Consider the following 25,802-nt stretch of genomic DNA (forward strand, 5'->3'; position numbering starts at 1 on the left):
CTAGTCCTCGAATAACCACGAAATATCGACGATCTTAACATTTTAAAGAAGAATCATCGGTTATCCACGTGATGTCGTCATTTTACGCTAACTCTAGCCAACCGTAGAATACCGAATAAATGGAATAAATCGGGCTCGAACCGAAGCCACATTCAATATTCTGCGCGCGCCGCGTCATCCAATGACGTCATTGTGCAGCGTTGACAGTTGGCTGTCGCCTTGCGTCTAGCACCAACCATTCCAGTACTATTGAGTTGTGGTGTTTACGTTGTCGTTATTACTCGCAGTATTTTGGATTAAGTTAAGCCGTAATTCGACGGTTTTCGCAGTCTCTGTAAACATGGATTTATTCGGTAGCGTTTTGTTGCTTATGTCGGTGATGTTGATGACCGCGACGGTCACCGGTCAACAAACGCTGACCGAGTGGATGGCGTCCCAGGGCGATCTCAGTCAGGTAGGTCGTGTCCTAGTTTCACAATGTCAATAAATATCTCCAATCTGTCAAAACTACTAAGGATTTGTTCGATTTTAAATCCGTCAATTTCACTTTCAAATTTGTTTTGAATTTTGAATATCGATGTAGTTGGTTTTTGTATAGCCGTCAAAATGGCTATATCATTGTCTTTTCTACTGCTGATAAAACAAGTCTCAGATTTTTTTTGATTTGTGAAAAATGGGTGTTTCCTTCTCAGCAGGGCTTACTGTCAAAAATGAATTTCTTTGATTTAGGTAAATTTAAAAAATGGTTACCCAATAATGCTTCGATCGCTTTTAGTTAAACTTTTGATCTTGAATTTGTAAACAGTGTATTTTTAAGCATTTGTTTGAAATTGATTAATCGATTTTGAAATTAGTTATAGAATAAATTTTTAGATTAAAAAAAAGGTTTTTCTTCAGACAGAAGTTAGTTGCAAAATATAATGTTCAAAACTATCGGAAATGATTGAGACATTTGTCCATAGCAAGTTTTTTAAAAACTTTTTCGAATTTGTTGCATCTGACAAGCAAGGTTCCATACATTATCATCACAGGAGGACTCACAAATATAAACATTGAATTGAATTTTCTACTGATGATTGTTGGATTAAATAGGTTATTATTCAAAGAAAAAAGTCATTTCAATTTTGATTAAGATTTAGTCTTTAGAGGAAATCAAACGCAAAGACCAACTTACTATTTAGCGAATATGGCGAATTCAGTGGAATCCTCGATTGCAACGGTATCCTACAATTTCAGGTTTATCGAATTGGAATTGAAAATTAGCAATTTTTTTCATACTTCAACCATTTCCAGCTTCCATGGTTTATGGAGAGAGAGAGTCCTATAATATATACGTATTTACAAAATGACTGAAAATATTAACTTTTCATGGAATAGGGCCAATGTGCTATTTACAGTATCGGAGTGATCTAGGCCTATATTCATCTAAGCCTATTTTTTGATGTATTATGCTAACTGGGTTGTCGGATTTTGTTGAACCAAAATTGTTGGGATGTCTTTACGTAAGACACGTCATCTGGTGGCACGAGTCTTTGAAATACATTAAGATAAAGATTAAGATCAGATAAAACCGAGTTAGCGCAAAAATTCGACGAGTGCAAATCTGTTTAGAACGTATTGGATAAGAATTGATATTTTCTGCCGGCACTGAGAAAGCAAGCATACATCGGTATTAGCGCAGGTCTGACTGAAATAGAGAGAGAGCTCTTGATCCAGTTGAAATTCAACTAGAATAACATCGCCTTATTTCCGAGTACCGTACGAGTGATCTTTATTTGTGAATTGAAACGATTTCGCGAAATATTTTCTTTTCGATTGCACGATGAGACCGTTTCAGCCGAGGCCTATTAGCCTGACCTGAACCTCCGTAAATCTTCGAACCAGTCTAGCCCTTTTTTACTGTCAGTCAGTGTCGATAGGGACCCAACAGGATGAATGCTACCGTGGCGCAATTGATAATTCGAACTGCAACTAAAGGAGTGCTGGAAATTTTCTGGCCTGCTCGCAAGGACATTTTCTGTCTGGTTTTGCATTTCGAAATCTGTTGCTCTGTTTGTGTGAAAATTATTTGTCCTGTTTTCATGACATTTGGACATGTCCTGTGTTTGCATGGACAAATTACATTTTTGTCCTGTTTTCATGGACATTTTTTGTCGACTGCTGCAAATTTTGCATAGGAGTAACGTTGAACCCAAATGGACTACGCGAAATGCGAAAATCATGCTGAACCAGGGGCCTAGGACTCTTGATTCCTTAAAACCTCCTTCAAAACAGAAAATCCTTCGAGGATGATAATTACCTACACAGTTTACGGAGATAAACAGTACCGATTTAGGAGGAGTCTACTGTAATTGGGATATGAAAGTGATGCAGACGCTTCCTCGAAATTTGAAATCTTTTCTTTAGAAACTCCTTATATCCAGGAATAACCGATCTGTAGTAGGGACCTTGCATAGGCCTAGTTATCTGTAATCGAACTAGGGTTCTTCTTCTCTGGCCTATTCCGAAACCTAGGCTTCGTTTTCGCGATCTCGAGTAATGGCCGCGGATTCGTGAAAAATCTCGCCGAGCACATAGGTGCCCCGATCGATTCTGCCCTGGACAGAGTGGATCTTTTAAACGAATTCACATTTGACACAGTTAGTTAACGCGTAGATGTCTCTCATTTGAATTGAATGAGCATTAAATTCTAATCGTTAGTGTGTAATATCGTGTACATGTTCGCCTATTCATATATGCGTGCACAGGTAGGCCTTCGAGCCTAGTAGTAAAGTAGACCTACAAGCGGCACATAGCAAATTCCGCACGTAGGCCTATACCACCGCGTAATAACCCGAATCGGGACGCGTTTGGTTTTTAAGGAGAAAGACAATCGAGTGTTTTCGACAATATGCGAAACGAAATGGCTGAAGGCGCACAATACAAAAACGTGTCCTCGTTCGTCTAAATATAGTCGGTCTCTCTCTCTCGCGAAGAACGGGTTTGATTTCAACGGGCGTTTCCGGGCGGTTTTGTCGCTCTTGAAAGTTTTGATTTATCGGCATCGTTTCTTTCTAATTGCGCGCCGCGAATTCCTATACGCGTATATGGTTTTTTTTTAGCAGGGCTACCTATACAGACATTAGTTCAGAACTTCACCTGAGACGTTTTAAATCGAAAATGAACTACAAACACCAGGCATTAGACATTTTATCAGCGCGCTTTCAAAAACTGATCTTGCACACTTCGCATGTGTTCAGTGCTTCACCTGAGACATTTCTAATTCAAAATCAACTACAGACACCAGATATTAAAACATTCACGATTGTATTTGTCATTTTGAAACCGAATTGCCAATATCAATGACATAGTGCACATCGACTCGCACAGAACCCCTTTATTAACGCATAGTAGGTAACTATATATATATATATATATATTATATATATTTATATTAGAAACATTATTGTAACGGTTTTTACGGGCGTCAAAAATATCTCGTTATCCGGTGGTGGTATTTCGCGTCAGGTCAGGCTGTTTTAGTTACGGTTCGTCGTAATCAAATATATTCGTGTCGAGTTAAGAATACAAATATTTGTAACTCGTTTATCAAGATTTTCACATGCGGTTCAAATATATCTCTTTTCGACGAAAAGTCCCTATATATATATATATATATATATATATATATATATATATATATATATATATATATATATATATTATATATGAGTCCATGTGCTCCATTGCACTATGTGTGCCTGTGAACCAGACGACGCTTGTTAAGAATTGTCGAGGGTCTCAACACGACATTTTTCTCAATGATTCGAGGTGTTTTGAGGTTACGCAAATTTGTTCAACGTCGACGGTAAGCGGAATGCTCTTGCACTCTTACGGAGACCTGTAGACCCATTTATTTATGAAGAGACCCATTTATTTACGAAGATCGTATGTTTGCAATTTTTTTATCAGGCCAGGGTTTTGTGTTATTCTGGTTTTTTTTTAGGGTGGCGATTGATTTGATTCTGGATCCAGTTCCACAGTTGTGCGGGTTTAATTTGACTCTGGATCTGCCCAGTTCCACAGTTGTGTGGGTTTAACCAGACTCGGGATCTGCCAATTATTGCATTTGTGTGGTATAATAGTGGACCCAGTTCCACACTTTGTGGGTTTAATTTGACTGTGGAACCAGATCCACAGTTGTGTAGACCGTAAGATTAGACTATGGATCCAGTTCCTTTTCTCGAAACCCCGCAGATCTCCACCAGTCTTCGAAATGTTCAAGAAATTCCCTGATGCTGACTCAAATCAATATTTCAAAAAAAATCTAAAAATGAAAATACTGTCTTCATACTTGAATATTTAAATAGCGTAGGTATATAAAAGTGCCTCTGTTGACACAGTTGTAGGTAAAGTACAAACGTGTTAGTACTATTTTTTCGATCGTGGTTTTATCGATATTCGTGGTTACGAGGGCCGTGTTTGTCTGTGTCTACGTCGTTCGGCCTTGCGGTGCGGTGCGGTGCGCGATGTATTTTTTTGCAGCGTATCGAGTAGCGTTGATATGTAATATGTATATATATATATCATCGGAAACTCGGTGTTTGTATTGTCTGATTTCGAATTCGTGTATTTGCTTAAAAACGACAGTGGACAAATAAAACTTTAGACTTGTCAGATTCGAAAATATATAGGAATCTTATAAGCAGATGCCATCACGAGTCCAGAAGCTTATTTTATCGGACCAAGATATGAATGGTTCAAAATAGAATGGTTCTGAGAGTTACTTTCAGTTAGCACATGGTGGCACAAATTGTAACCACTGGATGCACACAGCGGATATTTTGTCAATAGATGGAAAATAGATGGTGGAATTGATATGGCCGGTTTCGTCCATCAGCTCAAAGCTGTTTGGAAGTACTGGGAGAAAATGCGCAAGATTTCAATAAATTTTTTCCCATTCTACTAAATCGATGCTTGACCTAGTTTTATGACATCACAGGGAAAGCCCTTCAGAAGGGCATCATCACTTGGAAATCCCTCTAGAAGGGCTTTCCCAGTGACATCATTATGGAGAACTGTTCTACCATGTACTTGTGACTTATAGGGGAAACCCATTACCATGTATATCAGTTGAACATGCTTACTACACAGTCTACGATGATTTCATCTTTATCAGCTCTTTATACGTAATTGCAAATCCAAGAACAAATCGATTTTTGTGCTCAAAACTAAAACGTACTCAGTTGATCCTACTGAACCCATGGTCCTTTATTAGCTATAGTGGCCATCTAGTTCGAATGCCTGCTATATCTTAAGACTATCATTGACTCCCATGATGTCGTCATCAGGTGCCAGCTTCGAAATCCCCGTGACGGAGGATGGCGGTTTGTACCATCGCAGGGTGACATCAGGTTTGAATCTCTGGTAGGGAGGAACGTGGTACTGTAGAGTCTCACGATGCCATCAGGTTCGAATCCCTGCGAGGGAGGAACGTGGTAGAGTCTCTGGATGGATGCCATCAGGTTCGAATCCCTGGGAGGAAGGAACGTGGCAGAGTCTCACGATGCCATCAGGTTCGAATCCCTGCCAGTGAGGAGTGTGGCATAGTCTCGCGATGCCATCATGTTCAAATCCCTGCGAGGACGGAACATGGCAGAGTCTCTAGGTGCCATCCTGTGTATTATATTTTACTTCCCTAAACCAAATGTAAATTGATATCGACCGATCTGAATAGAAAGAGAAAATGACTCATTCAGCTGAGCAGATTTATTATCGACCTATATAGGCCTATATAATACTGGTACAGACAAATATTGAAATAAGTAACATCAGTTTCTATTAAAAAAAAAAAAGAAAAACTAATCGATTTTTTTTCGCATTAACGGAATGTTAAATCGAATTTTCGATTCAATATACATCGTCTACAGATAATTAATCATAATAGATACTCATTTCCGATAACGCTGAATGTGAGGGCTATATCAGCTTGCGCAGCTGCTGACTGCGTGTTTTTCCTATACGCAAAGCTGCTGCATTCGGGCCTGTAAATACTGCTGCGCAAAAATGTCATTCATCGCAGTGTAAAATAGACGACTAGAAAAGGGAAAAATGCACGACAGGAAAAATTACTTAGTCAAACACGAGGTTAATTACGATATGTTCATATTTTCGCCGGCTGCTTGTCAGAATACGCACTTCGATTTGTGTGCTTAGCTGGCTTTCTTCGATGCAAATAGGCCTTTGTCAATCTGCAGGCTCTAGAACCACTACCACCACCTTCCTTTCAGACATTCATTCAATTACTGATGAAGTGGGATGTGCGGTTTGAAAGTGATAAAATGATACCGATAAAATGTCTAATATCTTGTGTTTGTAGTTGATTTTCAATTAGAAATGTCTCCTGTGATGCGGTGAACTCATGTGAAGTGTGGACGATCAGTTTTTGAAAATCAGTCGATCGGATACTCGCGAATAAAGGACAGACTCCAGTCTGATTTTTATGGGATCCAGTATTTAAGACCTTTCAGTGCGTCTACACCGCAGTGCGATGTATAGATAGGTGAAGGACATTGCTAGTACACCGCATGGCGCTGTATTGATGTTAATAAAAAGTAATTAGTTTCTATACCCTATATTGATAGATGCCAGCACCTGTCAAACATAGTGAAATATTAGTTACTAATGATACACTGCACTGCAGTGTAGACACACCTTAGCGGTATGCCTGTTATTCAACGCACTGGGGTGCACGTTTCGGAAAATGTCAAATCATCGTCAGCACTTTCGGGTATTGATTAGTCAACGGTGAAAGCGTAAACGCCCTTTTTTGCGTAACGCGGGAAAAATTGATAATTCTAATTCGATATAGATATTGCAGTTATATTCGACCGAGCGCTAGACAAACATTAACACGTATAGCGTAGTAGATCGGGAGCCTCTATTCGTACATACACGCGGTGACACTGCCACTTCAAAGCTGTGCGTGAATTTTTTTTTAGGCGCACTGCTATCGACTTGATTGTATAGTTCTAAGCGGTTGAGGACGTATAATGAGCTGGAATTAATGCAGTCGACGACAGGTTGTTTTTCGAAAGCGAAATCAATTCGTCAATTTCCTGTATATGATATTAGAGAGCGTACCGGTTTTTATCGGACGGATACGTCGGTGCGATCTACACAGACTATTAAGGGGTCATTCATTTATTACGTACCCATTAGGGGAGAGGGAGGGGTCAGTGCAATTGCATACTGTAATGCTTACTGTATATGAAAAAATGGCCGATTTTGCGTACAGAGGGGGGGGGGGTTGAAAATTTCAAATTCTAGGCGTACGTAATAAATAAATGATCCCTAAGATAATCGCCGGTCTTAGGTGTGAGGATGTTGCATTCGCAAACAGTGTCGAGTAGTAATAAGCAGGTTCGAGTCCTACCGGAGCTGCTTACTGCGTGCGGGCAACTCCTCAAAAGCCGCGGTCCTGTCGTGAGGTTAGATGAACAATCCAATGAGGGCGGTCTTCGTAAACGAGAATCATTCAGTACCCAGTAAGGTTCGAGTCCCGCTGGAAGATGCTCTGACGGCGTGTGGGCTTCAAAGTGTCTAGAAGTCGAGAAGATCTAAACTATGCTAAGCAAAACAAAAACAATCATTCAATTCAATCGATTTTGATTGATTGATTGATTTTATTTTCATAGAACATAGTTTAGTATAATAATTTATCTTACAAAATACCACAATGAACTATGAAGCCCCGGTGACTATGAAATGGATGATGACAATGATACAATGTCAATATTATAAGGCTTATCTATGGTAAGCTATTTTCAAAACAACATACAACATACAATGGTAATACTACAAAAACTATTATATAACATAAACATACCATGATAGAATATTTCGATGATATGATAAGGAAGGTTTAGAAGGCAGCCTGCCTTAAAAGAAGGTTCCCTGACTATATATAAGCTATATACAAGATGATGTCATAGGTAGATTGCGAAGGCATCCATCTTATATCTATCCGTTATCATCGACCGGTCGTTCAGGTATACATCTTATTGTCATCGCAATGAACTAAACAATTACTTTAAAAAAAAAACAAACCGCGATGTCATTTTCGTACACGTGTCGACCGAACGAGACGCGTTCGAAAGCTCTTGTTTTATTCGACGATAAACGCAGAAGTAGTCGATCGACTCGGTATTTTATGTTCGAGATCGCGGAGATGTCGGAGCCACCAGATGTTTGCGTCGTCGAAGCCCCTACCTCTATGTACACGTATATAAACCTATCTATCTATATATCGACTATATTCTATTACCGCTGCTGCTGTAGATCGTACCTATTTGCGAAACGGTTTTCGTCGACAGCTGTTTTTTCGCCGCGACGTTATCGCCATCGCAGATATTTCTAATCGGTGCCCAGCACCTCGCGTGTCGTCGTTCGATTTCGCGATGATTATCGCGATTTCGATTATATCTCCGTTGGTATCTATCGATCGTCGGGTGCAGACCTGCCTCCTCGCGATATGTTCAATTCGTCCAACCCCCTGATATCTCATAAACGGGAAACTATAGCAGTTGGTCCGCGCCGAATTTGGCACGGCTCGAAAAACGCTTGTGACATCGCCGCTTATATCATAACGCCTGGTTCGCGGCAGTATGGCAAAACGGTAAAGGCCCATCTAGTTGGGCTCACTGTTTAAGGCGCCATGCTGGTCGAATGGCAGAATTCGGTCATCTTTGGTAGAGTCGCATTGTAGGGTTAATCGGATCATACAAATATGTATTTTAAGCCAATGGTCTCAATGATGAAACGACCCGCTACAGATTTAAGATTAGTAGTATTCACCTGGGACATTTTCTCACGTGTTCACTACTTTACCTAAGATGATTTTAATCGAAAATGAACTACAAACACCAGACATTAGACATTTTATCAGCGCGCTTTCAAAAACTGATCGTCCACACTTCACATGCGTTCAGTGCTTCACCTGAGATGTTTTTGATTGGAAATGAACTACAAACACCTAATATTAGACATCTTTATCAGTACACTTGCAAAAACTGATCGTCCACACTTCACGTGTTCGCAGGACATTAATTTCAGACATTTTTCATCGAAAATGAAGTGACAAACACCGGATACAAGACATTCTATCAGGAACGGTCTGAGTGAGGCCTCGACAAAACGAGGAGTTTTCCGGTTGGGACTTTACTGCGTCTATCGGTAAAGATAGGTTAAGCGACGAATAAGGAACGACTAAGAATCGAACGAGTTATTAAAGCGTTTTTAGAGAGACGACAAGAAGCGCGCAGCTAAATTAATTACTCGCGCGCCAGCTGCGACACGACCGCGAATACAGTAACACCTGCGTTTATAGACCAACACCTAACATCAGCTCATATCATCGTATATGATAATATGTATACAATATAGATTATAGATTGAATACAGTGTTCGTCTGCGTTCATCTTCTTATTGTGTTAGAGCTAATAGATTTGTTAACTGCATACAACTTCCATATTGAGTCGGGATTTGCGGGGTTTCGCAAATCCGTTAAGAATGCGAAGGTGGTCACAATCATCATTGTAGTTTTGAATACTCCGCGGTCGCAAGATGTCTTAACATCTATCGAAGCGGAGCTCGGAGATTTCTATATTATGTTTCTTTATCCTGTAATTTCAAATATTCTATTTTCTAAACTGACCAGTCCCCCACCTGACTCCAGTGGTTGTGATTTAGTTTGTTATGGAGCTTTCTGCAACCGGCCGCTCAGCTTTTACCGCAAATAAACTTAAGATAGAAAAAAAATAATAATAATAATTGTACTGAATCATTGAAGTCATTGAGAATGAGAAGTTCGTCATTAGTAACAAATCAAAATCTTACTGAATTGTTGTTGAGAATGAGAAGGTCGTCGTCAGTAACCGATCATAATTTTGCTGAATCGTTGAAGTTATCGAGAATGAGAAGATTGCCATTAATAACTAATCATAATTTTACTGAATTGCTGAAGTTATCGAGAATGAGAAGGTCGTCATTAGTAACTAATCATAATTTTACTGAATCGTTGAAGTTATTGTTCTTATCTGCGTGGATTCATGGATTTCCTTGAAACTCGCTCGCAGAGAATTGAGACGGGTTTATCTTTTCCGCACTTGTACCGAAAATTCTTGCGGAGCCAATGAACTATTTGGTGAGCTTCGAAATTTTCATTTCGAAGAGCGGCGCTAAACCTCACAGCGCGACTGTTCAGGTATCCATTTCGACAATTGAATATTACGACATGTTATTTTCGTTATATATTTTCAGTGGAATGCGTTGTTGAACGCGAACCCGCAGAAAGCGGCGTTGTTGGCGATGAAAGGATTCGTCGTGCCGACGAACCAGGCGCTGACGACGTTCAACTATCGATACAACCAGACGCTGGATCCGAAAGATCTCGTCGCGCAATACACGACCGGTAAGTCGAATACGCGCACGGCCTCGCCATCCGGTGAGAGCATTCGTAATAAGTCGGGCATTGATACAGCGTAATGTGGGGGGCAGGGTTAATCTTTTTGTAGTGCGTCTACACGGCAGTGCGTAGTTTTTTAAGTGGTATTCTAGATAGAGCCTTAGCCCTTACAGCGCTTTAACACTGTAGTGCGGTGTATGAATTATTTGCTAGTACACCGCATCGCGGAGTTACGTTGTAAGTAATTAGTTTTTTAAAGCGGTATTCTCAATAGGCCTTATAGCCCTTACAGCGCTTTTACACTGCAGTGCGGTGTATGAATTAGTAATAGTATTTGCTAGTACACCGCATCGCGGAGTAATGTTGTGAGTAATCAATTTTTTAAGCAGTATTCTCAATAGGCCTTATAGCCCTTACTGCGCTTTTACACGGCAGTGTGGTGTATAAATTAGCGATAGTGTCTGCTAGTACACCGCATCGCGTAGTAATTATGTTATTAAGTAATAAGTGTTTTTCTCGATTGAAAGATGGCAGCGCCTGTCAAACATAGCGCGATATTAGTAACTAACTATACACCGCACTGAAATGTAGTTGCACTTAAGCGATATGCCCGAAAGGTTTTTCCTCGTTTGAGGAGACGGTGAAACCGATCATAAATTCAGTCACGCAACGGGCCTCTCCGAGTACGCTTCACTGCAGGGAAAATGCGGGGAACTTGTACAGGAAAGTGGCGCCACCTTGAACTATGAATCCCGACGCACCGCTCTTATTACATGATATCTCTCGATCGATGTCAATTTTAGGTTCATATACAACATTGGACACGGCGACGACCACGATGTCCGACGAGAGAGACACGGCTGATGGTACTCATATGTACATCCGGAAAGTGAATAACGTAAGTGTTCGTTTCATTAGTACGTTGCACGATCGGTAGACCGGATGTCGTCTCTGTTATTTCAAGTCGACGACGAGTGTTCCCACAATAATAGTAATGATCAGATAGTGTGTCTTCCTTAGCGAAGCTGCTCAGAGCGCTTTACATTTTTCAGTATTATTACCCCAGCTATAGGCGCTCAGGAGTCAGCAGGCCAGGTGCCAATTTACTCCTGGGTGGAGTGAGGCAATGAGGATTGATTTAGTGTCTTGCGCGAGGACACTACGGTAATGTACGGGGTTCGAACCCACGACTTGGCTTCCGAGAGCCGAAAGCTCTAACCACTTCGCCGCGCCGCCCTACAACAATGGGGGTACCAGCGATGCTACCGTAACGACAGAGGACACTGCGATGATCCGCCATGTGTCGCTAATAGTTAGCGGGTTACTGCGCTTCAATTTTCGTACCCAACATTTCGATTACCGGTAAATTCGAATCGACTTCTTATATCTATCCGATGACTCCTTCCATAATTTTCATATTTTTGGAAGCCTAAAAATCATGTAGTAAACAGTGCGGATTTATGAGTGTTCACCCTGCCACACTAGACCAAGTGCGATCATTATCAGCCAATCAGATATCCCGTTTTATTTTAACCCGGGTTTTCCCGTTTATAGTTCTTCCGTGAAATTTACCTCAGCGATTATACAACGAGCAATCTGATTGGTGCCGCAAGTTTTCGTGCGGCAAAGCTGCGCATGTATCCGCCCAACCGGTCTGTGGTAGAGGGTCTAGCGATGCCATCATGTTCGAATCCCCGCTGTGTGAGGATGCTCATATCCAGGAAGGACCGATCTTTAGGGACCTTAAACGAATTAACTGTCGTGTGATTTTTTTTCTTTTTCGGTATTTTCGTATAGGTGCTGAGAGTGAATGGCGGCGCCGTGGTGCGCGAGCAAGTACTTGCCAATCAGGCAAAGGCGTTCGTCGTCGATGCCGTCATGTCCTCCAAAATGAGCGATCTGCAAACTATATTGGCCTCTCCAAAGTTCTCGTGAGTATCTCCTGCTCTTAAAACCAAGATGCCAACTTTTCACATGCTTGTTAGGCTGACAGTTGACCCGTACAGCTCCCATCTGGTTTATGGTGACCCGTACAGCTCCCATCTGGTTTATGGTGACCCGTACAGCTCCCATCTGATTACTGATTAATTTGAACAGAAATATGAAAGAGGTTACTCAGGGTCTTACTGTTGATTACTGATTAATTTGAACAGAAATATGAAAGATGTTACTGAGGGTCTTACTGTTGATAACTGATTAATTTAAACAGAAATATGAAAGATGTTACTGAGGGTCTTACTGTTGATTAACTTATTAATTTGAACAGAAATATGAAAGATGTTACTGAGGGTCTTACTGTTGATTACTGATTAATTTGAGCAGAAATATGAAAGATGTTACTTAGGGTCTTACTGTTGATTACTGATTGATTTAAACAGAAATATGAAAGATGTTACTGAGGGTCTCACTGTTGATAACTGATTAATTCAAACAGAAATATGAAAGATGTTACTGAGGGTCTTACTGTTGATTACTGATTGATTTGAACAGAAATATGAAAGATGTTACTGAGGGTCTTACTGTTGATTACTGATTAATTTGAACAGAAATATGAAAGATGTTACTGAGGATCTTACTTTTGATTACTGATTAATTTGAGCAGAAATATGAAAGATGTTACCGAGGGTCTCACTGTTGATTACTGATTAATTTGAACAGAAATATGAAAGATGTTACCGAGGTTCTCACTGTTGATTACTGATTAGGCCTAATTTAAACATTTTCTTTCATATTTCGATGAAACATTACTGAAACAAAAATTCAATTTGTTACTGATAGTACATTTCAGAGGTTGGCAACCCTGTGAATCTTAAGTTTGACGGTCTAGTAACTAGGGCCTGTAGACATGTATTAGCTTTAATGCATTCAATAGTGCTACTAATTTATCAGCCGCTGAAGGTAGAAGTCCCGTCGTTCCATTCGCGTTGTTTGGTTTTTACCGTATACGGCGGTCGTTTCAGGAAATTCTCTACGCTCCTGAAAGACGCCGACAAAACGCTGTACGACGCGGTGCAGATGAGCCTCACGTTCAAGATGAAGACCGTGTTTCTGCCGACGAACGAAGCGATGAGTAAAATCCCGCCGGCGAAAGATCCGGCAGCCAGTCCTATGAAGAAAGCCGTGAGTATCTTCCTTACCCATTCAAGCGCGTCTACATTGCATCGCGGTGTAGCCTATTGATGTTACTAGTTTATCTCCATTGAAAGACGGCAGCACCTGTCGAACAAAGTGAAATATTAGTAACTAGTGATACATCGCAATGCGGTGTAGACACACTATAGCGGTTTTGTCATTAGTTCAGCGAACTGGGATGTTTCTAATTGAAAATGAACTACAAACACCTGATATTAGACATTTTATCAGCTCACTTTCAAAAGCTGATCGTCCACACTTCACATGTGTCCATCGAATATCATCGAATTCCCAAAACCTGATCGTCAACACAACACATGGGCTTAGTACTACAGTACTTAGTACTACTAATACTAGTAGTACTAAGTACTGTAACAGTACTTAGTACTACTAATACTAGTAGTACTAAGTACTGTAACAGTACTTAGTACTACAGTACTTAGTACATTAGACATTTTATCAGCACACTTTCAAAAACTGATCATTTACACTTCACATGTGTTCAGTGCTTTCAATTGAAAATGAACTACTGACACCAGACATTACACAGTTTATCAGCACACTTTCAATAATTGATCCTTCACACTTCACATGTGTTCAGTGCTTCACCTAAGACATTTCTAATCAAAAAAGAAATACAAACACCAGATATTAGACTTGTTATCATCGAATTCCCAAAACCCGATCGTCAACACAACACATGGGCTTAGTACTTCACCTGAGACATTTCTAATTGAAAATATATTAAAAACACTAGATATAAGACTTTCACCATCTCCGCAGCAGTCTTTAGTGTAAGGACCAGCGCGAGCGGTTTAACCTGTCAGTTGCATCGTTGTTTCCGCGATGTTTTTCAGATCGTCGACAGCCATTTCCTGGACGCTCTTTTCTTCGAAAGCGACCTCGCGCCGAATCAGGAGCTTACGTCGACCAAGCAGAATGCGTGCAAGCCAAAAATTCTCACCGAACCGGACGGCAAATGTACGTATAGAATTTTCCGTAGTCGAATACCTAAAATGTAAAGATAGATATTTATTCGAAGGTTTAACCCATTAGCGCTCAAGCCGCCTGGCCCGTTATCCCTCAAGCCGCTGCACAAAAATGGTTACAGCGGGATTTGAACCCAATAGCTTCGGATAAACTAGACATCCAAGATGTCAAAATTCCTATTCGAAATTCTGTATAGTATTTGCAGTATGAATATGACAGATTTTAGCACTCGCTTATATCTTAAGTAAGTCTGGATGAATTTCTGGGAGGGGGGACTAAATGTCGGGACATCATTGGGCAGGGAATAGTCGGGGGAAAAGAAAGTCGATTAAAAGTTGTCACCCTGTACTCCGTCGACCCGTAAAATGTTATTTCTTTCTCGGCAGTGCTGGTCGAATGCGGTCTGGTGACGGCGCGAATCACGTCCGCGATACTGCTCACGAAAATGGTCGCCGTGTACGAGATCGACCGCCTGTTGAACTACGTTTATGAATCGGCGTACGACCAGATTCAAGCTAACAGCAACCTCGGGTAAAACTCTCTCTCTCTTTCGCTGACGTATGCCGTCCTAGGCTGGGATTCAAACCTGTTGACACCGCGGCGCTCTGCCATTTTCCTACCTCACAGGGATTTGAACAGGGATGCCATCATGAGCTGCCAAATTCCTCCCTAGCTCAGATTCGAACCTGACGTTCCTCCCTCGCAGCGATTCAAATCGCATGGCATCGTGAAACTGCCAAAATCCTACCTAGGCAGGGATTCGAACCTGATGACATCATGAGACTGCCACCTTCCCCCCCCGCAGGCGATTCGAACCTGATGACATTCCAAGGACATGGCAGAGTCTCGCGAAGCCTGCCATGTCCTTAAAATGCCCCGAACGATGCTCAGTGGGCTGAGGGGAAAACGAAACCTCAAATCTATACCAAAAGTACCCTGAGTGGCACTGTTAAATAGAGGGCAAGAATAAACCTCAAACCTGCTGAGTGAATTGACGGGGGGAAAGAAACCCAAGATCTAATAATTATTTCCTCGGCGGGTTTACGGAAAAGTTACCCATTCAAAGAAACTTGAACTTTATAGAATCTGTAAATTTTTGTTGCAGTGAATTCAAGAAGCTGCTCTCGAGAGTAACGGGAGACACGACGATCAGGGCCATGTTGGAGAGCGGCCAACAAACGACGGTTTTCGCGCCGATAAACAGCGCGTTCATCGGCGTCGACCTGAATCAACAGGCTGATCTGGTCAAGGTAAGCAGATTCGCAGTAAGCGGGTGAAAAAAATCGAAGTACTGGTATTCGTTTCCCGAGTTCGATTTAAACTCTTTTCTTTTCGAAGAGAAATTTAAGCTCCTTTAGTTTCTTTCGGTAAGAATCTAGAACTCGCTTGAAGAGAAATTTAAATGCTCTTAGTTTCTGAGAGAAATTGAAACACGTTTATATTCTAAGAGTAATTAGAACTCTTCCGATCGAGAAGAGTTTCTGTATAAAAAATCACTGAACCTTTCAGTGCATTTACACCGCAGTGCGAAGTATGAATCAGTGATGGATGTTGCTAGTGCATCGCATCGCGGCGTCTTGATGTTATTAGCAATTAGTTTTTATATCTAATAAAAGATGGCAGCACCTGTCGAACGCAGTTATATATTAGTTACTAACGATACATAGGAAACACCGTTTTTTTCTTGCGCAATCCGTATCAAACTACTCTTCTTTTGCTCATCCGCAAATTTGTGCACCGCAGTACGATTCACGGGCAGGGTGTGGGCGTGACGGGCAGGTTGTGCGCGTGACGGAGAGGTCGTGGGCGTCACGAGCAGGGCGTGACGGTCACGGGAGGGTGCGTGGGGATGGTGGCTTTCATTTCAAAAGCACGATGCGCGGACCTTTTCGATGATGGCACCGTTTCTAATGTCAACACAACACGCGGTTCTTAATTCGGGAGGTTAGTATTCGACACGATTCGTCCTTTTTACCTCATCAACCGCGGGTTACAGAATTCCTTCCTCTCGGCGGGGCGCCGAATTGTGATTCAAACCTCTGATGGCATCGCGAGATATAAAAGAAAAAAGCCCTACTTCAGACTCTTGTACTGTGGTACTCTGTCTGTTTTGTACTCTTGTACTGGATGAAATTGATCATAACTCCTTGTATACTACAGAACACTCCTCTCAAGTCGAATCAAAGACTTGAAAGTGATATCCTTGTTTGACAACACTTGACTCCGCTTGAGTCAGTTCTCGTTGATCTTTTGACTTGGGAGTGATATCAGAGTTGGATGATACAGTAGACTCCGCTATAGTCTGATCTTTTGACTTGGGAGTGATATCAGAGTTGGATGATACAGTAGACTCCGCTATAGTCTGATCTTTTGACTTGGGAGTGATATCAGAGTTGGATGATACAGTAGACTCCGCTATAGTCTGATCTTTTGACTTGGGAGTGATATCAGAGTTGGATGATACAGTAGACTCCGCTATAGTCTGATCTTTTGACTTGGGAGTGATATCTGAGTTGGTCGGTAGGCCTACAGCATTTTTTCGACTAGAAATCATCAACATGAGAACAGCAAAATTCGTGACGCTTTGCCGTGCACGGGGTTGACTTTGTTGGGGGTTTGTTACGTCGGTAGTCAGGCGATGCCATCCGGTTCGAATCTCTGCCAGGGAGGATGGTCTCGTGTTTTTTTGTTGTTGTTCCGTAGTCCACGTTACGGATCGAAGCCCTGATTTGTTGTCCTCGTTTATTTTGATTTCCGTCCTCGCTTATTTCAGTTTTGATTTTAGTTGTAGAGAGCAGTTTTTTTATTTTGTCTCCTCCGAATTAGAAAGTTGGTCGCGGCGATTTTTGACGAAACCCCAGCCTCAGTAGATGTCCCATTTTCCATCCCGGTGACCGGGACCTGATTGCATCGGAAGACTCTGCCCTGCCCTTATAGATATCTTCCCTGGCGATGTCATCACGTTCAAATTCCCGATTCAGAGGGAAGTCTCGTGATACCATCGGGTTTGAATCCCTGCTGCGAGGGAGGAACATGGCAGTCAAATGATGCCATCAGGTTCGAATCCCTGCAAAGGAGGAACGTGATAGAGTCTGGTGAAGCCATCGGGTTCGAATCCCTGCGAGGGAGGAACGTGATAGAGTCTCGCGATGCCATCAGGTTCGAATCCCTGCGAGGAAAGAGTCACGCGGCAGAGTCTGGCAACGTCATCAGGTTCGAACTCTTGATTCGGATCCCTGCAACGAACATATAGATGTAAATAAGACTCAAGAGTAGCTAATGATACAGAATCGGCGACGAATTTTTCGACTCGTCTGTGTGTTGTTCGTAGAGGGTTTCATTTTTTAAACGTCTTATTTTTACCGGGGTGTTGAGAACATGTTGAAAATATGATATCAGCGTTGCGTACAGTACCGAGTCGACGCGTGTGTTTTCGTTACAAAACGATGGGTGTCGGTTATTTTATCGAGCGTAGTTTTAAAAAACCATCATGTAGGAGGGAGAAGAAGGTTTTTTGTTTTCGTTTTACGTTTTCCAGGTGATAGTAACTTGCTCATGATATTCAGCCCAGCCAGTGTAACAGCAGGGTGACAACTGACCGCTGGGGAGTTGTCGGTACATCTGCCAGAGAAGATATTGATTTGGGAACATTGCTCTCTAACGTGGGAAATTTTTTGAAAATTGTCCGGGAATACAGGACTAGTAGGGGCTAAAGTTGTCACCCTGGTATACACCACCAGTTTACCGTTCGCGAGCTTTGATAGTCACAAATATTATTCTCGAAATCAGAATGATTTCTAGTATTCTAGTTCATTTTCGATTAAACTACAGTTTTTTTTCGTCGTCAAATTGTGATGAAAACCACTACGTAAGTAGATACGCCAATATAAACGGGCGTTCGCTTTTTTTTTCCAGATCGTAAAATGTCAAATTCACAGCACGAATTCGTACAGCGTCGCGAACCTGAAAAGCTTGGTTTCGTCCGGAAACGGTCAACTGCAAACGATGGATCCGACCGTCAGTCTGAAAGTGGCCCTGACGGACTCGGGCATGGGTACGTAGGACATAAAAGCTGATATAAAAAACAAAATGATCAGGATTTTTATTTGAAATCAGCCTGGCCAAATACTAGGAAAACCTTGTGGGTTTTGATTCATTAGAATCATAGCTATGCTTGAGTAGCTAGCTGGCTAGCTATGTACATAGCCTAGATCATACACCTTTGATGTCTAGACATAGCTGGTGGCGTACATACTTAATATACACAGGGTCCCTATGACCCTTGATAAACTCATTCAAAACTGCTAGAACTCCTTGCATTTGAGCGAAATGCCCAAAACTCCTTCAATTTTGAGAAATTGGCAATTAGATATATTTGTCTAGTTTGCAGGTGTCAACTACACCTGAATTGGTACAGTTTAGCTAGTTAAAAGGATAAATAAATGCTCATAAACCACTGTATTAACATTAAACTGTACCGATTTAGGAGGAGTCTACAGCAATCGGCGTAGAAATATGAAATTCCCTGCAATATGAAATTTCTCATTTAAAACTCCCTGAGAAAAATGAACGATCTGTAGCAACCCTGCGTATATCAGTCGCACGCAGTACTGGTACATACATACATCATCGATGTTATTACGCTCTGTTACAGGCGTGACGCTGCAGAAAGGAGCCAGTCCACCGGTGTTGGTCAGCACCGGCGACTACGGCGTCACGACCGGTTTCGTACACCACACGAACGGATTGTTCTGCGCGGCGAAACACACCATCATGGTCATCCTCGAGTCGCACCAAAACATAAAGTAAGTGTCGTCGAGATCGGTCCTTCTCATAATTATGGTCTTCACCTGAGATATATCGTTTTTAGATCAGAAATGAACTGTACTGCCAATCTTGGTGATAACCTTGACACTATATCAATATTATGAGATATATATATATATATATATACACACATACAATCCAGCGACAAAGAAACCAATTCAAGCAATCAAAGATGATACAAACTAAAGGAAAATAAACGTAGATTAACTTTAATTCGGTATCATCTTTGATTACTTGAATTAGTTTCTTTGTCTCTGGATTGTATATCTCATAATTTCTGTTGGAATTCATTATTCCTGAAGATGACTATCAGGAGATAGTCGAAACGTTGAATAATCGACTAGCTTCAGTTACGTTTTCGCACTGTTTCTTCGTTATTATTGTGGGATTCTCTCGACTTATACTATTATATCATCGTGAATTCAAGAACAAATTGATTCTTGGGCTCAAAAGTAAGACGTACTCAGTTGATCTTACTCGACCCGTGGTCCTTTATTTTTCTGATTTTTTCTCCGACAGCGTGTTCGTCGGTCTGCTGAAAGCCGTCGGTCTCGACGCGATGTTACAGAACGACACGGCCAGCACGTACAACGTGTTCGCGTTGCCGAACGAACGCATCGCCACGCTGAATCAGCAACTAGCCGCGAACCTTAAACTGAGCACGAAAAATCTCGAGACGACGAAAGAGGTACGTGAGGAGGGACTGTTTGATCGTCTATCAGCTGAACCTGATAGATGACACTGCTGCGTTCCTCCCTTGGCAGGGATTCGGACCAGATCGCATGGTGAGACTGCCACATTCCTCCCTAACAGAGATTTGAACCTGATGGCTTGGTAAGACTATCATGCTCCTATCTCACAAGGATTTGATCCTGATGGCATTGTGAAACTCTCCCTCGTTGGGATTTGAACCTGATGGCGTCGTGAGACTCTGCCACGTTCCTCCCTCGCAGGGATTCGAACCTGATGGCATCGCGAGACTCTGCCACATTCCTCCCTTGCAGGGATTCGAACCTGATGACATTGCGAGACTATCATGCTCCTCCCTCACAAGGATTTGATCGTGATGGCATCACAAGACCCTGCCATGATCCTCCCTAGCAGGGATTTGATCCTGATGGCATTGTGAGACTCAGCCACGTTCCTCCCTCGCAGGGATTCGAACCTGATGACATTGCGAGACTATGCTCCTCCCTCATCAACCCGATGGCTTGTGATGGCATCGCTAGACTTCTGATCGCTTTTTTTTCGCCGTTGTTTTTTCCAGTATTTGCGCTCGTTCATCGTGAAAGGTCCGAAGATCAACCTGGCGTGCAACAATTCGCCGTTCAACGCCGTTAACGGTTATAAGATCACGATTTCGTGTTCGAAAGAATTCGGTAAGGGTGTTTTTTCGAAGCCGACTCAAATAACCGGCCCGTGTCAAACAATCCGAGCAGTCCTACCGTCAAACTGTCGAACTGCGCGTTAGATCCAATGTCATCTGGTGGATCCTCGTTTGCCACAAGGGTTCATCCGTCTATTGCTGCAGTAGACTTACTACACACTAGCAACACCCTCGTCATTAGATTTATTTTAGATATTTTTAAAAATTTGTCTTTGCCAATAAATTTTTTCCAGATGGCACATTCGAAATTTGAAATCTTTCCTCGCTTGCCAGCGGGGGATTGTCTTTTCTTCCATTCGTACTATACGTATCTGATTCTGTTTTTCAGGCGCTACGATTTATAACTACAACGTGAAGAATACCGCGACGCCGTTCGAACGCCTAAACGACAGCGACGCCCCGAACGGTCGAGTGTTCATACTCGCCGGGAGGCTGCCGAAAATCGGCAAGATGACCAGCGCGGCGCGGTCGACGACGCGGGCCACCTCGACGACGATCGCAGCTTCGGTCGTTATGATTCTCGCGGCTAAATTCGTGATCAGTTAGAGGGATGAAATAGGGATTTCTCGTTTTTTTTTTTAATCGTCGCGCAGTTGTAAGAACGTTTTATGATGATCGCGCGTGTCGAATATTGCTCGAAAGTCGTTCAGAACCAAAGGACGGTATTCCCCGGGGGTGGGGGGGCAGATCTAGGAAAATTGGCTGAAGAAAAGAAAATGTATTTTTCGGATAAAGCAGGCATGTTGAAGGCCACTAGCCGGATCCCACCCTCGGTGTTAAAATATTTTTGAAGAAATCTGGCTACAAGATGCTAATTCCTAAAGGATGAGCATCAAAATTTTCAAATTATTTCAATTCTTCGAAGACTATAGTTCACAACCGGGGAATCGGATCCCAAATTTTAGAATCGAACAACTTTCGAGCAACCCTGACACGTGCTGTTAACGCGAAACAACCGCAGTCTCGAGATGCGAGATCGCGCGTACAAACTACAGTCGAACACGCCCAGATTTCTTTAGTTTAAGTAAGATTTGAATTATGTTAACGTGGTTCCAGGTTGAATGGATCGAATATTTCATCCAAATCAAGTGAGAAAGCCGGATTGAAAAATGTTAATTCGAAGCGAGTTCTACTGTATAAGGAAGATTCTCGAGTCATTTCTTTAGCGACGCATCTCATTTCAAACAGCTGAAAACAAAAGTGATATTTTACGCGCGAAATGTATGCAACTGCAACAACTAACCCGTAGAAGGAATTAGAATTTTTTTTCAAGACAACTGAGATAGAAAACTGCTTTGTATAGAGGTGCATACATGTATCGTATCTGATTCTTGTTGTATGTCAAAAATGTCGAAAATTACGCTCACCAACTTCAGGTAGAACATGGCTTACATGATGCCTTATACATCTTCTAGCGCAACTAAGTGAGTTTTGTGATGGAAACTAGGATGAAGGGGAGATCCGTAAGGTATTTCAAAACTAAATAGAGCTCATATCCGTTGTCGTCCGTCAAAAATCATTTAATTGTAAAATTGTGTGAATTATAAATTTTGCGAAGGCATAGTACACGTCTACTGCGCCTGAATCTGGCTGCCGCGCATCAGCAGTTCAGGGCTGGATCCAGGCTGTAAGAAAGGGGTTCACCTTATAGGGCACTTAATAGTCGTGGCCAAAGGGGGTCCTGCCCCAGAACATTTTGAAAAAGTTTAGGTACATTTTAATGCAATCTGAGTTCATAGAACTCATTTAACCCTTTCAGTGCTGACTAATTAATACCCTTTAGTGCTGGAGATTTAAAAAAATTCCACCTTAGTGTGTTAAATAACGGCAATACCACTATAGTGCGTCTACACCGCGGCACGGTGTATCATTAGTTGCTAGTACATTACTATGTTTGACAGGTGTTTCGTGAGCAGTTCGCTGAAATTCGAAGAAACGTTCAGGACACGAATACACGACAAACGACGTCAAGCTGTCGCCGGCGAAAATCGATTTTAAATTTCCAATTTCGAGCGATTAATCATCGTTCGAGTATTGTCCGCGTCGATGGCAGCGTCTTGTGACAATAGTGTATCCGTCATCATGAGCGGTGTCTCTATCTGTTGTCTGTTACATCGACTCCAAGCTGTTGGATTATCGAAGAAAATCATGTATTTGAAATTAGGCTGAAAAACGTCGATACCTCGTTTCTCAATTTTCTGCCGAGCTTAAAAAAATGGTGACCCGGTCGGCTGCCTATCTACCCTGTACATTACTTTTCAGAAAATCATGATCAAGCTATCAATAACAGACCCGACAACTATTAGGGGGTGTGTACAGACCAGGGGCGAATCCAGGGGCATGTTGGGACCATGTCGACCAATAAAAAGGGCATATATTGTTAATTTAGGGCCGAAGGCATATCAGCATAATTTTTGAAATTTTACTATCAATTTAGAGTTTTCTGAGCATCTCTGAGAGGCATTTATAGTCAAGAAACAAAGGTTATATATTTATGAAAAATATCTATTGTGTATCTCGGGTGGTTACAACGGCAAATTTTGATACACAGAAAAAATAAAAAGGCAATTCTGACCATGTCGACATGGTCGACTCTGTCTAAATCCGCCCCTGCAGACAGCAGGTTCGATAGCTGCATAAAGGTCTACTCAGTACATTACTTTTAAAATACCACCATCGGGCAAAACAATAACAGACCTAGCAGCTATAAATAAATGAACTGATTACAAATTTTATTGCGGTTTACTCAAATGCCCCGGCCGATTAGGAGAAACAAGGTATCATTCGTTTAGCCTTACTTAAGACTTTTCAAAAAAGCTCTCAATGAAATAGTAGGCATGTTATACAGCTGTTTTCGCGGAAAGCTAGCGCGATTTCCTAGTAAATTATCCGTCCTTAACGTTATTAGAAATTGCCAAATCATCGGTGAACTTAAAAGAAAAAACAAAACTTAAAGTTAAAGAAAAGGTAAACCTAAGCATTCCATCCATATCCCGGGATATTCGTTTTGCTCATTTTGTAGATGGTTCTGTATTGCCAACTTTTCGATACTGATCGAATCAGTTAATCATCGATTTAAAAACGTTATATCCGTGTTGTGTGACGATAATGTGGTAGAGAATCCCACAATAATAACGAGAAAAATAATATAAGGTCCGGAAATGTTTCCTGGGGCTCTAGTAGTTTGTTCGACGTTTCGACTATATTCTGATATATATATATATATATATATATATATATATATATATATATATATATATATATATATATATATATATATATATATATATATATATATATATATATATATATATATATATATATATATATATATATATTCTCATATTCTTGCTTGAAGATGACTACATGTACTAGGATATAGTCGAAACTTAGTTCATTCAACGTTTCGACTATATTCTAATAGTCATCTTCAGGAATACTGAAGATATATTCCAGAAGATGACTATTGAAATATAGTCGAAACTTAGTTCATTCAGCGTTTCGACTATATTCTAATAGTCATCTTCAGGAATACCGAAGATGTATTCCAGAAGATGACTATTGAAATATAGTCGAAACTTAGTTCATTCAACGTTTCGACCATATTCTAATAGTCATCTTCAGGAATACCGAAGATGTATTCCGGAAGATGACTATTGAAATATAGTCGAAACTTAGTTCATTCAACGTTTCGACCATATTCTAATAGTCATCTTCAGGAATACTGAAGATGTATTCCAGAAGATGACTGTTGAAATATACTCGAAACTTAGTTCATTCAACGTTTCGACCATATTCTAATAGTCATCTTCAGGAATACTGAAGATATATTCCAGAAGATGACTATTGAAATATACTCGAAACTTAGTTCATTCAACGTTTCGACTATATTCTAATAGTCATCTTCAGGAATACCGAAGATGTATTCCAGAAGATGACTATTGAAATATAGTCGAAACTTAGTTCATTCAACGTATTGATTATATTCTGATAGTCGTACAGTACAATACGGTATTCCATATTCCTGAAGATGACTATGATTTCCCGATTAGAATTTAGTCGTAACGTTGAATGAAGTCGGTAAACTATTTTTCTCGGTTTTGTGTCAATAGTTAAGAGCGCCCAATTCTGAAACCGATCGCGCCAGTTGTTTAGATTATTATCGGAAAACGTTCCTCCCAAAACTTACGGGTTATGATGTAGTTTGTTGAATGTACAAAAAAAACCGTGTTTTGTTAATAATCAAAACCTAGAATATATTTTCCGACCAGCACCGCAGTAGGAGCACAACCTACCTGCCCCCTCATCATGAGCACTTACAATATTAGGCTATAATTTGGAGTAATCGGGCTGATGTATTGACTTTATTTTCGGTACGTCATTTCAAAGTCACCGGTATATTACGTATAGGCTGGCTAAATTGTTATCAATCTGTTGCCTGGAGCCGGCACCCTTTCAGGCGCCGGTATTCTTCCAATTTTCGCGATCGCGCCCAAGCTTCGCAAATGTGAATATTAGAAATTTCATTGGCACATTTTCGAAAAGCGATTGTTTGTCCGTGCTATGCACGTGTCTGGAACAACTTCATTTCAAAAGGGAAATAAACCGACATTTTCGAAAAGGTCAGAAACATCAGCTATTAGCAATCGGTAAACTTTCGCTTAAGACTTCGCGCTACAATGTTTGGCGGATATCTGGAAAGTTCTAGGTTCCCGAATGCGGGTTGATACCTACATTAGGGTTGAATAAAGCGGATCGAATTGCGGCGTTCGATTCTAGAATTTGGGGATGAGTTTTTAGCGAGGTTTCGTCGTTGATGTACGTTGTGTATTGAGATGTTATTTGTTATTCGTGGAGTAGTTTTTGTCGTACATATATTCATTATTTACAAACGCTTTTCTAGTGGTTCGGGTAAAAGATATTTAGCAAAGGGTCGGCATATAACTAACTACACGCTCGGGTGTAGTCTCGGTGTTTTAATTGATGTAAAAATCATCGGCACTCTGTTCGATAGTCGAGAAT

General features: G+C 41.2%; 1 protein-coding gene across 1 annotated transcript; it reads left to right on the forward strand.

Moving 5' to 3' along the window:
- The first annotated feature begins 201 nt into the window (after positions 1 to 201).
- On the forward strand, positions 202 to 23,976 carry LOC141914127 (uncharacterized). Its single transcript, XM_074805395.1, has 13 exons — positions 202 to 454; positions 10,300 to 10,450; positions 11,248 to 11,342; positions 12,242 to 12,375; positions 13,405 to 13,564; positions 14,434 to 14,557; positions 14,953 to 15,097; positions 15,672 to 15,816; positions 18,482 to 18,620; positions 19,221 to 19,371; positions 19,913 to 20,081; positions 20,661 to 20,772; positions 21,109 to 23,976. Exons 1-13 carry the CDS (start codon positions 341 to 343, stop codon positions 21,324 to 21,326), a joined length of 1,857 nt encoding a protein of 618 aa, XP_074661496.1. The 5' UTR covers positions 202 to 340; the 3' UTR covers positions 21,327 to 23,976.
- The last annotated feature ends 1,826 nt before the right edge of the window (positions 23,977 to 25,802 follow it).

This window comes from Tubulanus polymorphus, chromosome 12 (genome assembly GCF_964204645.1).
Source record: "Tubulanus polymorphus chromosome 12, tnTubPoly1.2, whole genome shotgun sequence".
Classification (NCBI taxonomy): Eukaryota; Metazoa; Nemertea; class Palaeonemertea; order Tubulaniformes; family Tubulanidae; genus Tubulanus; species Tubulanus polymorphus.

Excerpts from the sequence above, each read along its gene's own strand:
- LOC141914127 (XM_074805395.1), top strand. The coding sequence starts at position 341 with ATGGATTTATTCGGTAGCGTTTTGTTGCTTATGTCGGTGATGTTGATG. Across the intron at positions 11,343-12,241 it reads ACATCCGGAAAGTGAATAAC|GTGCTGAGAGTGAATGGCGG; the intron begins GTAAGTGTTCGT and ends ATTTTCGTATAG. Across the intron at positions 15,817-18,481 it reads AACAGGCTGATCTGGTCAAG|ATCGTAAAATGTCAAATTCA; the intron begins GTAAGCAGATTC and ends TTTTTTTTCCAG.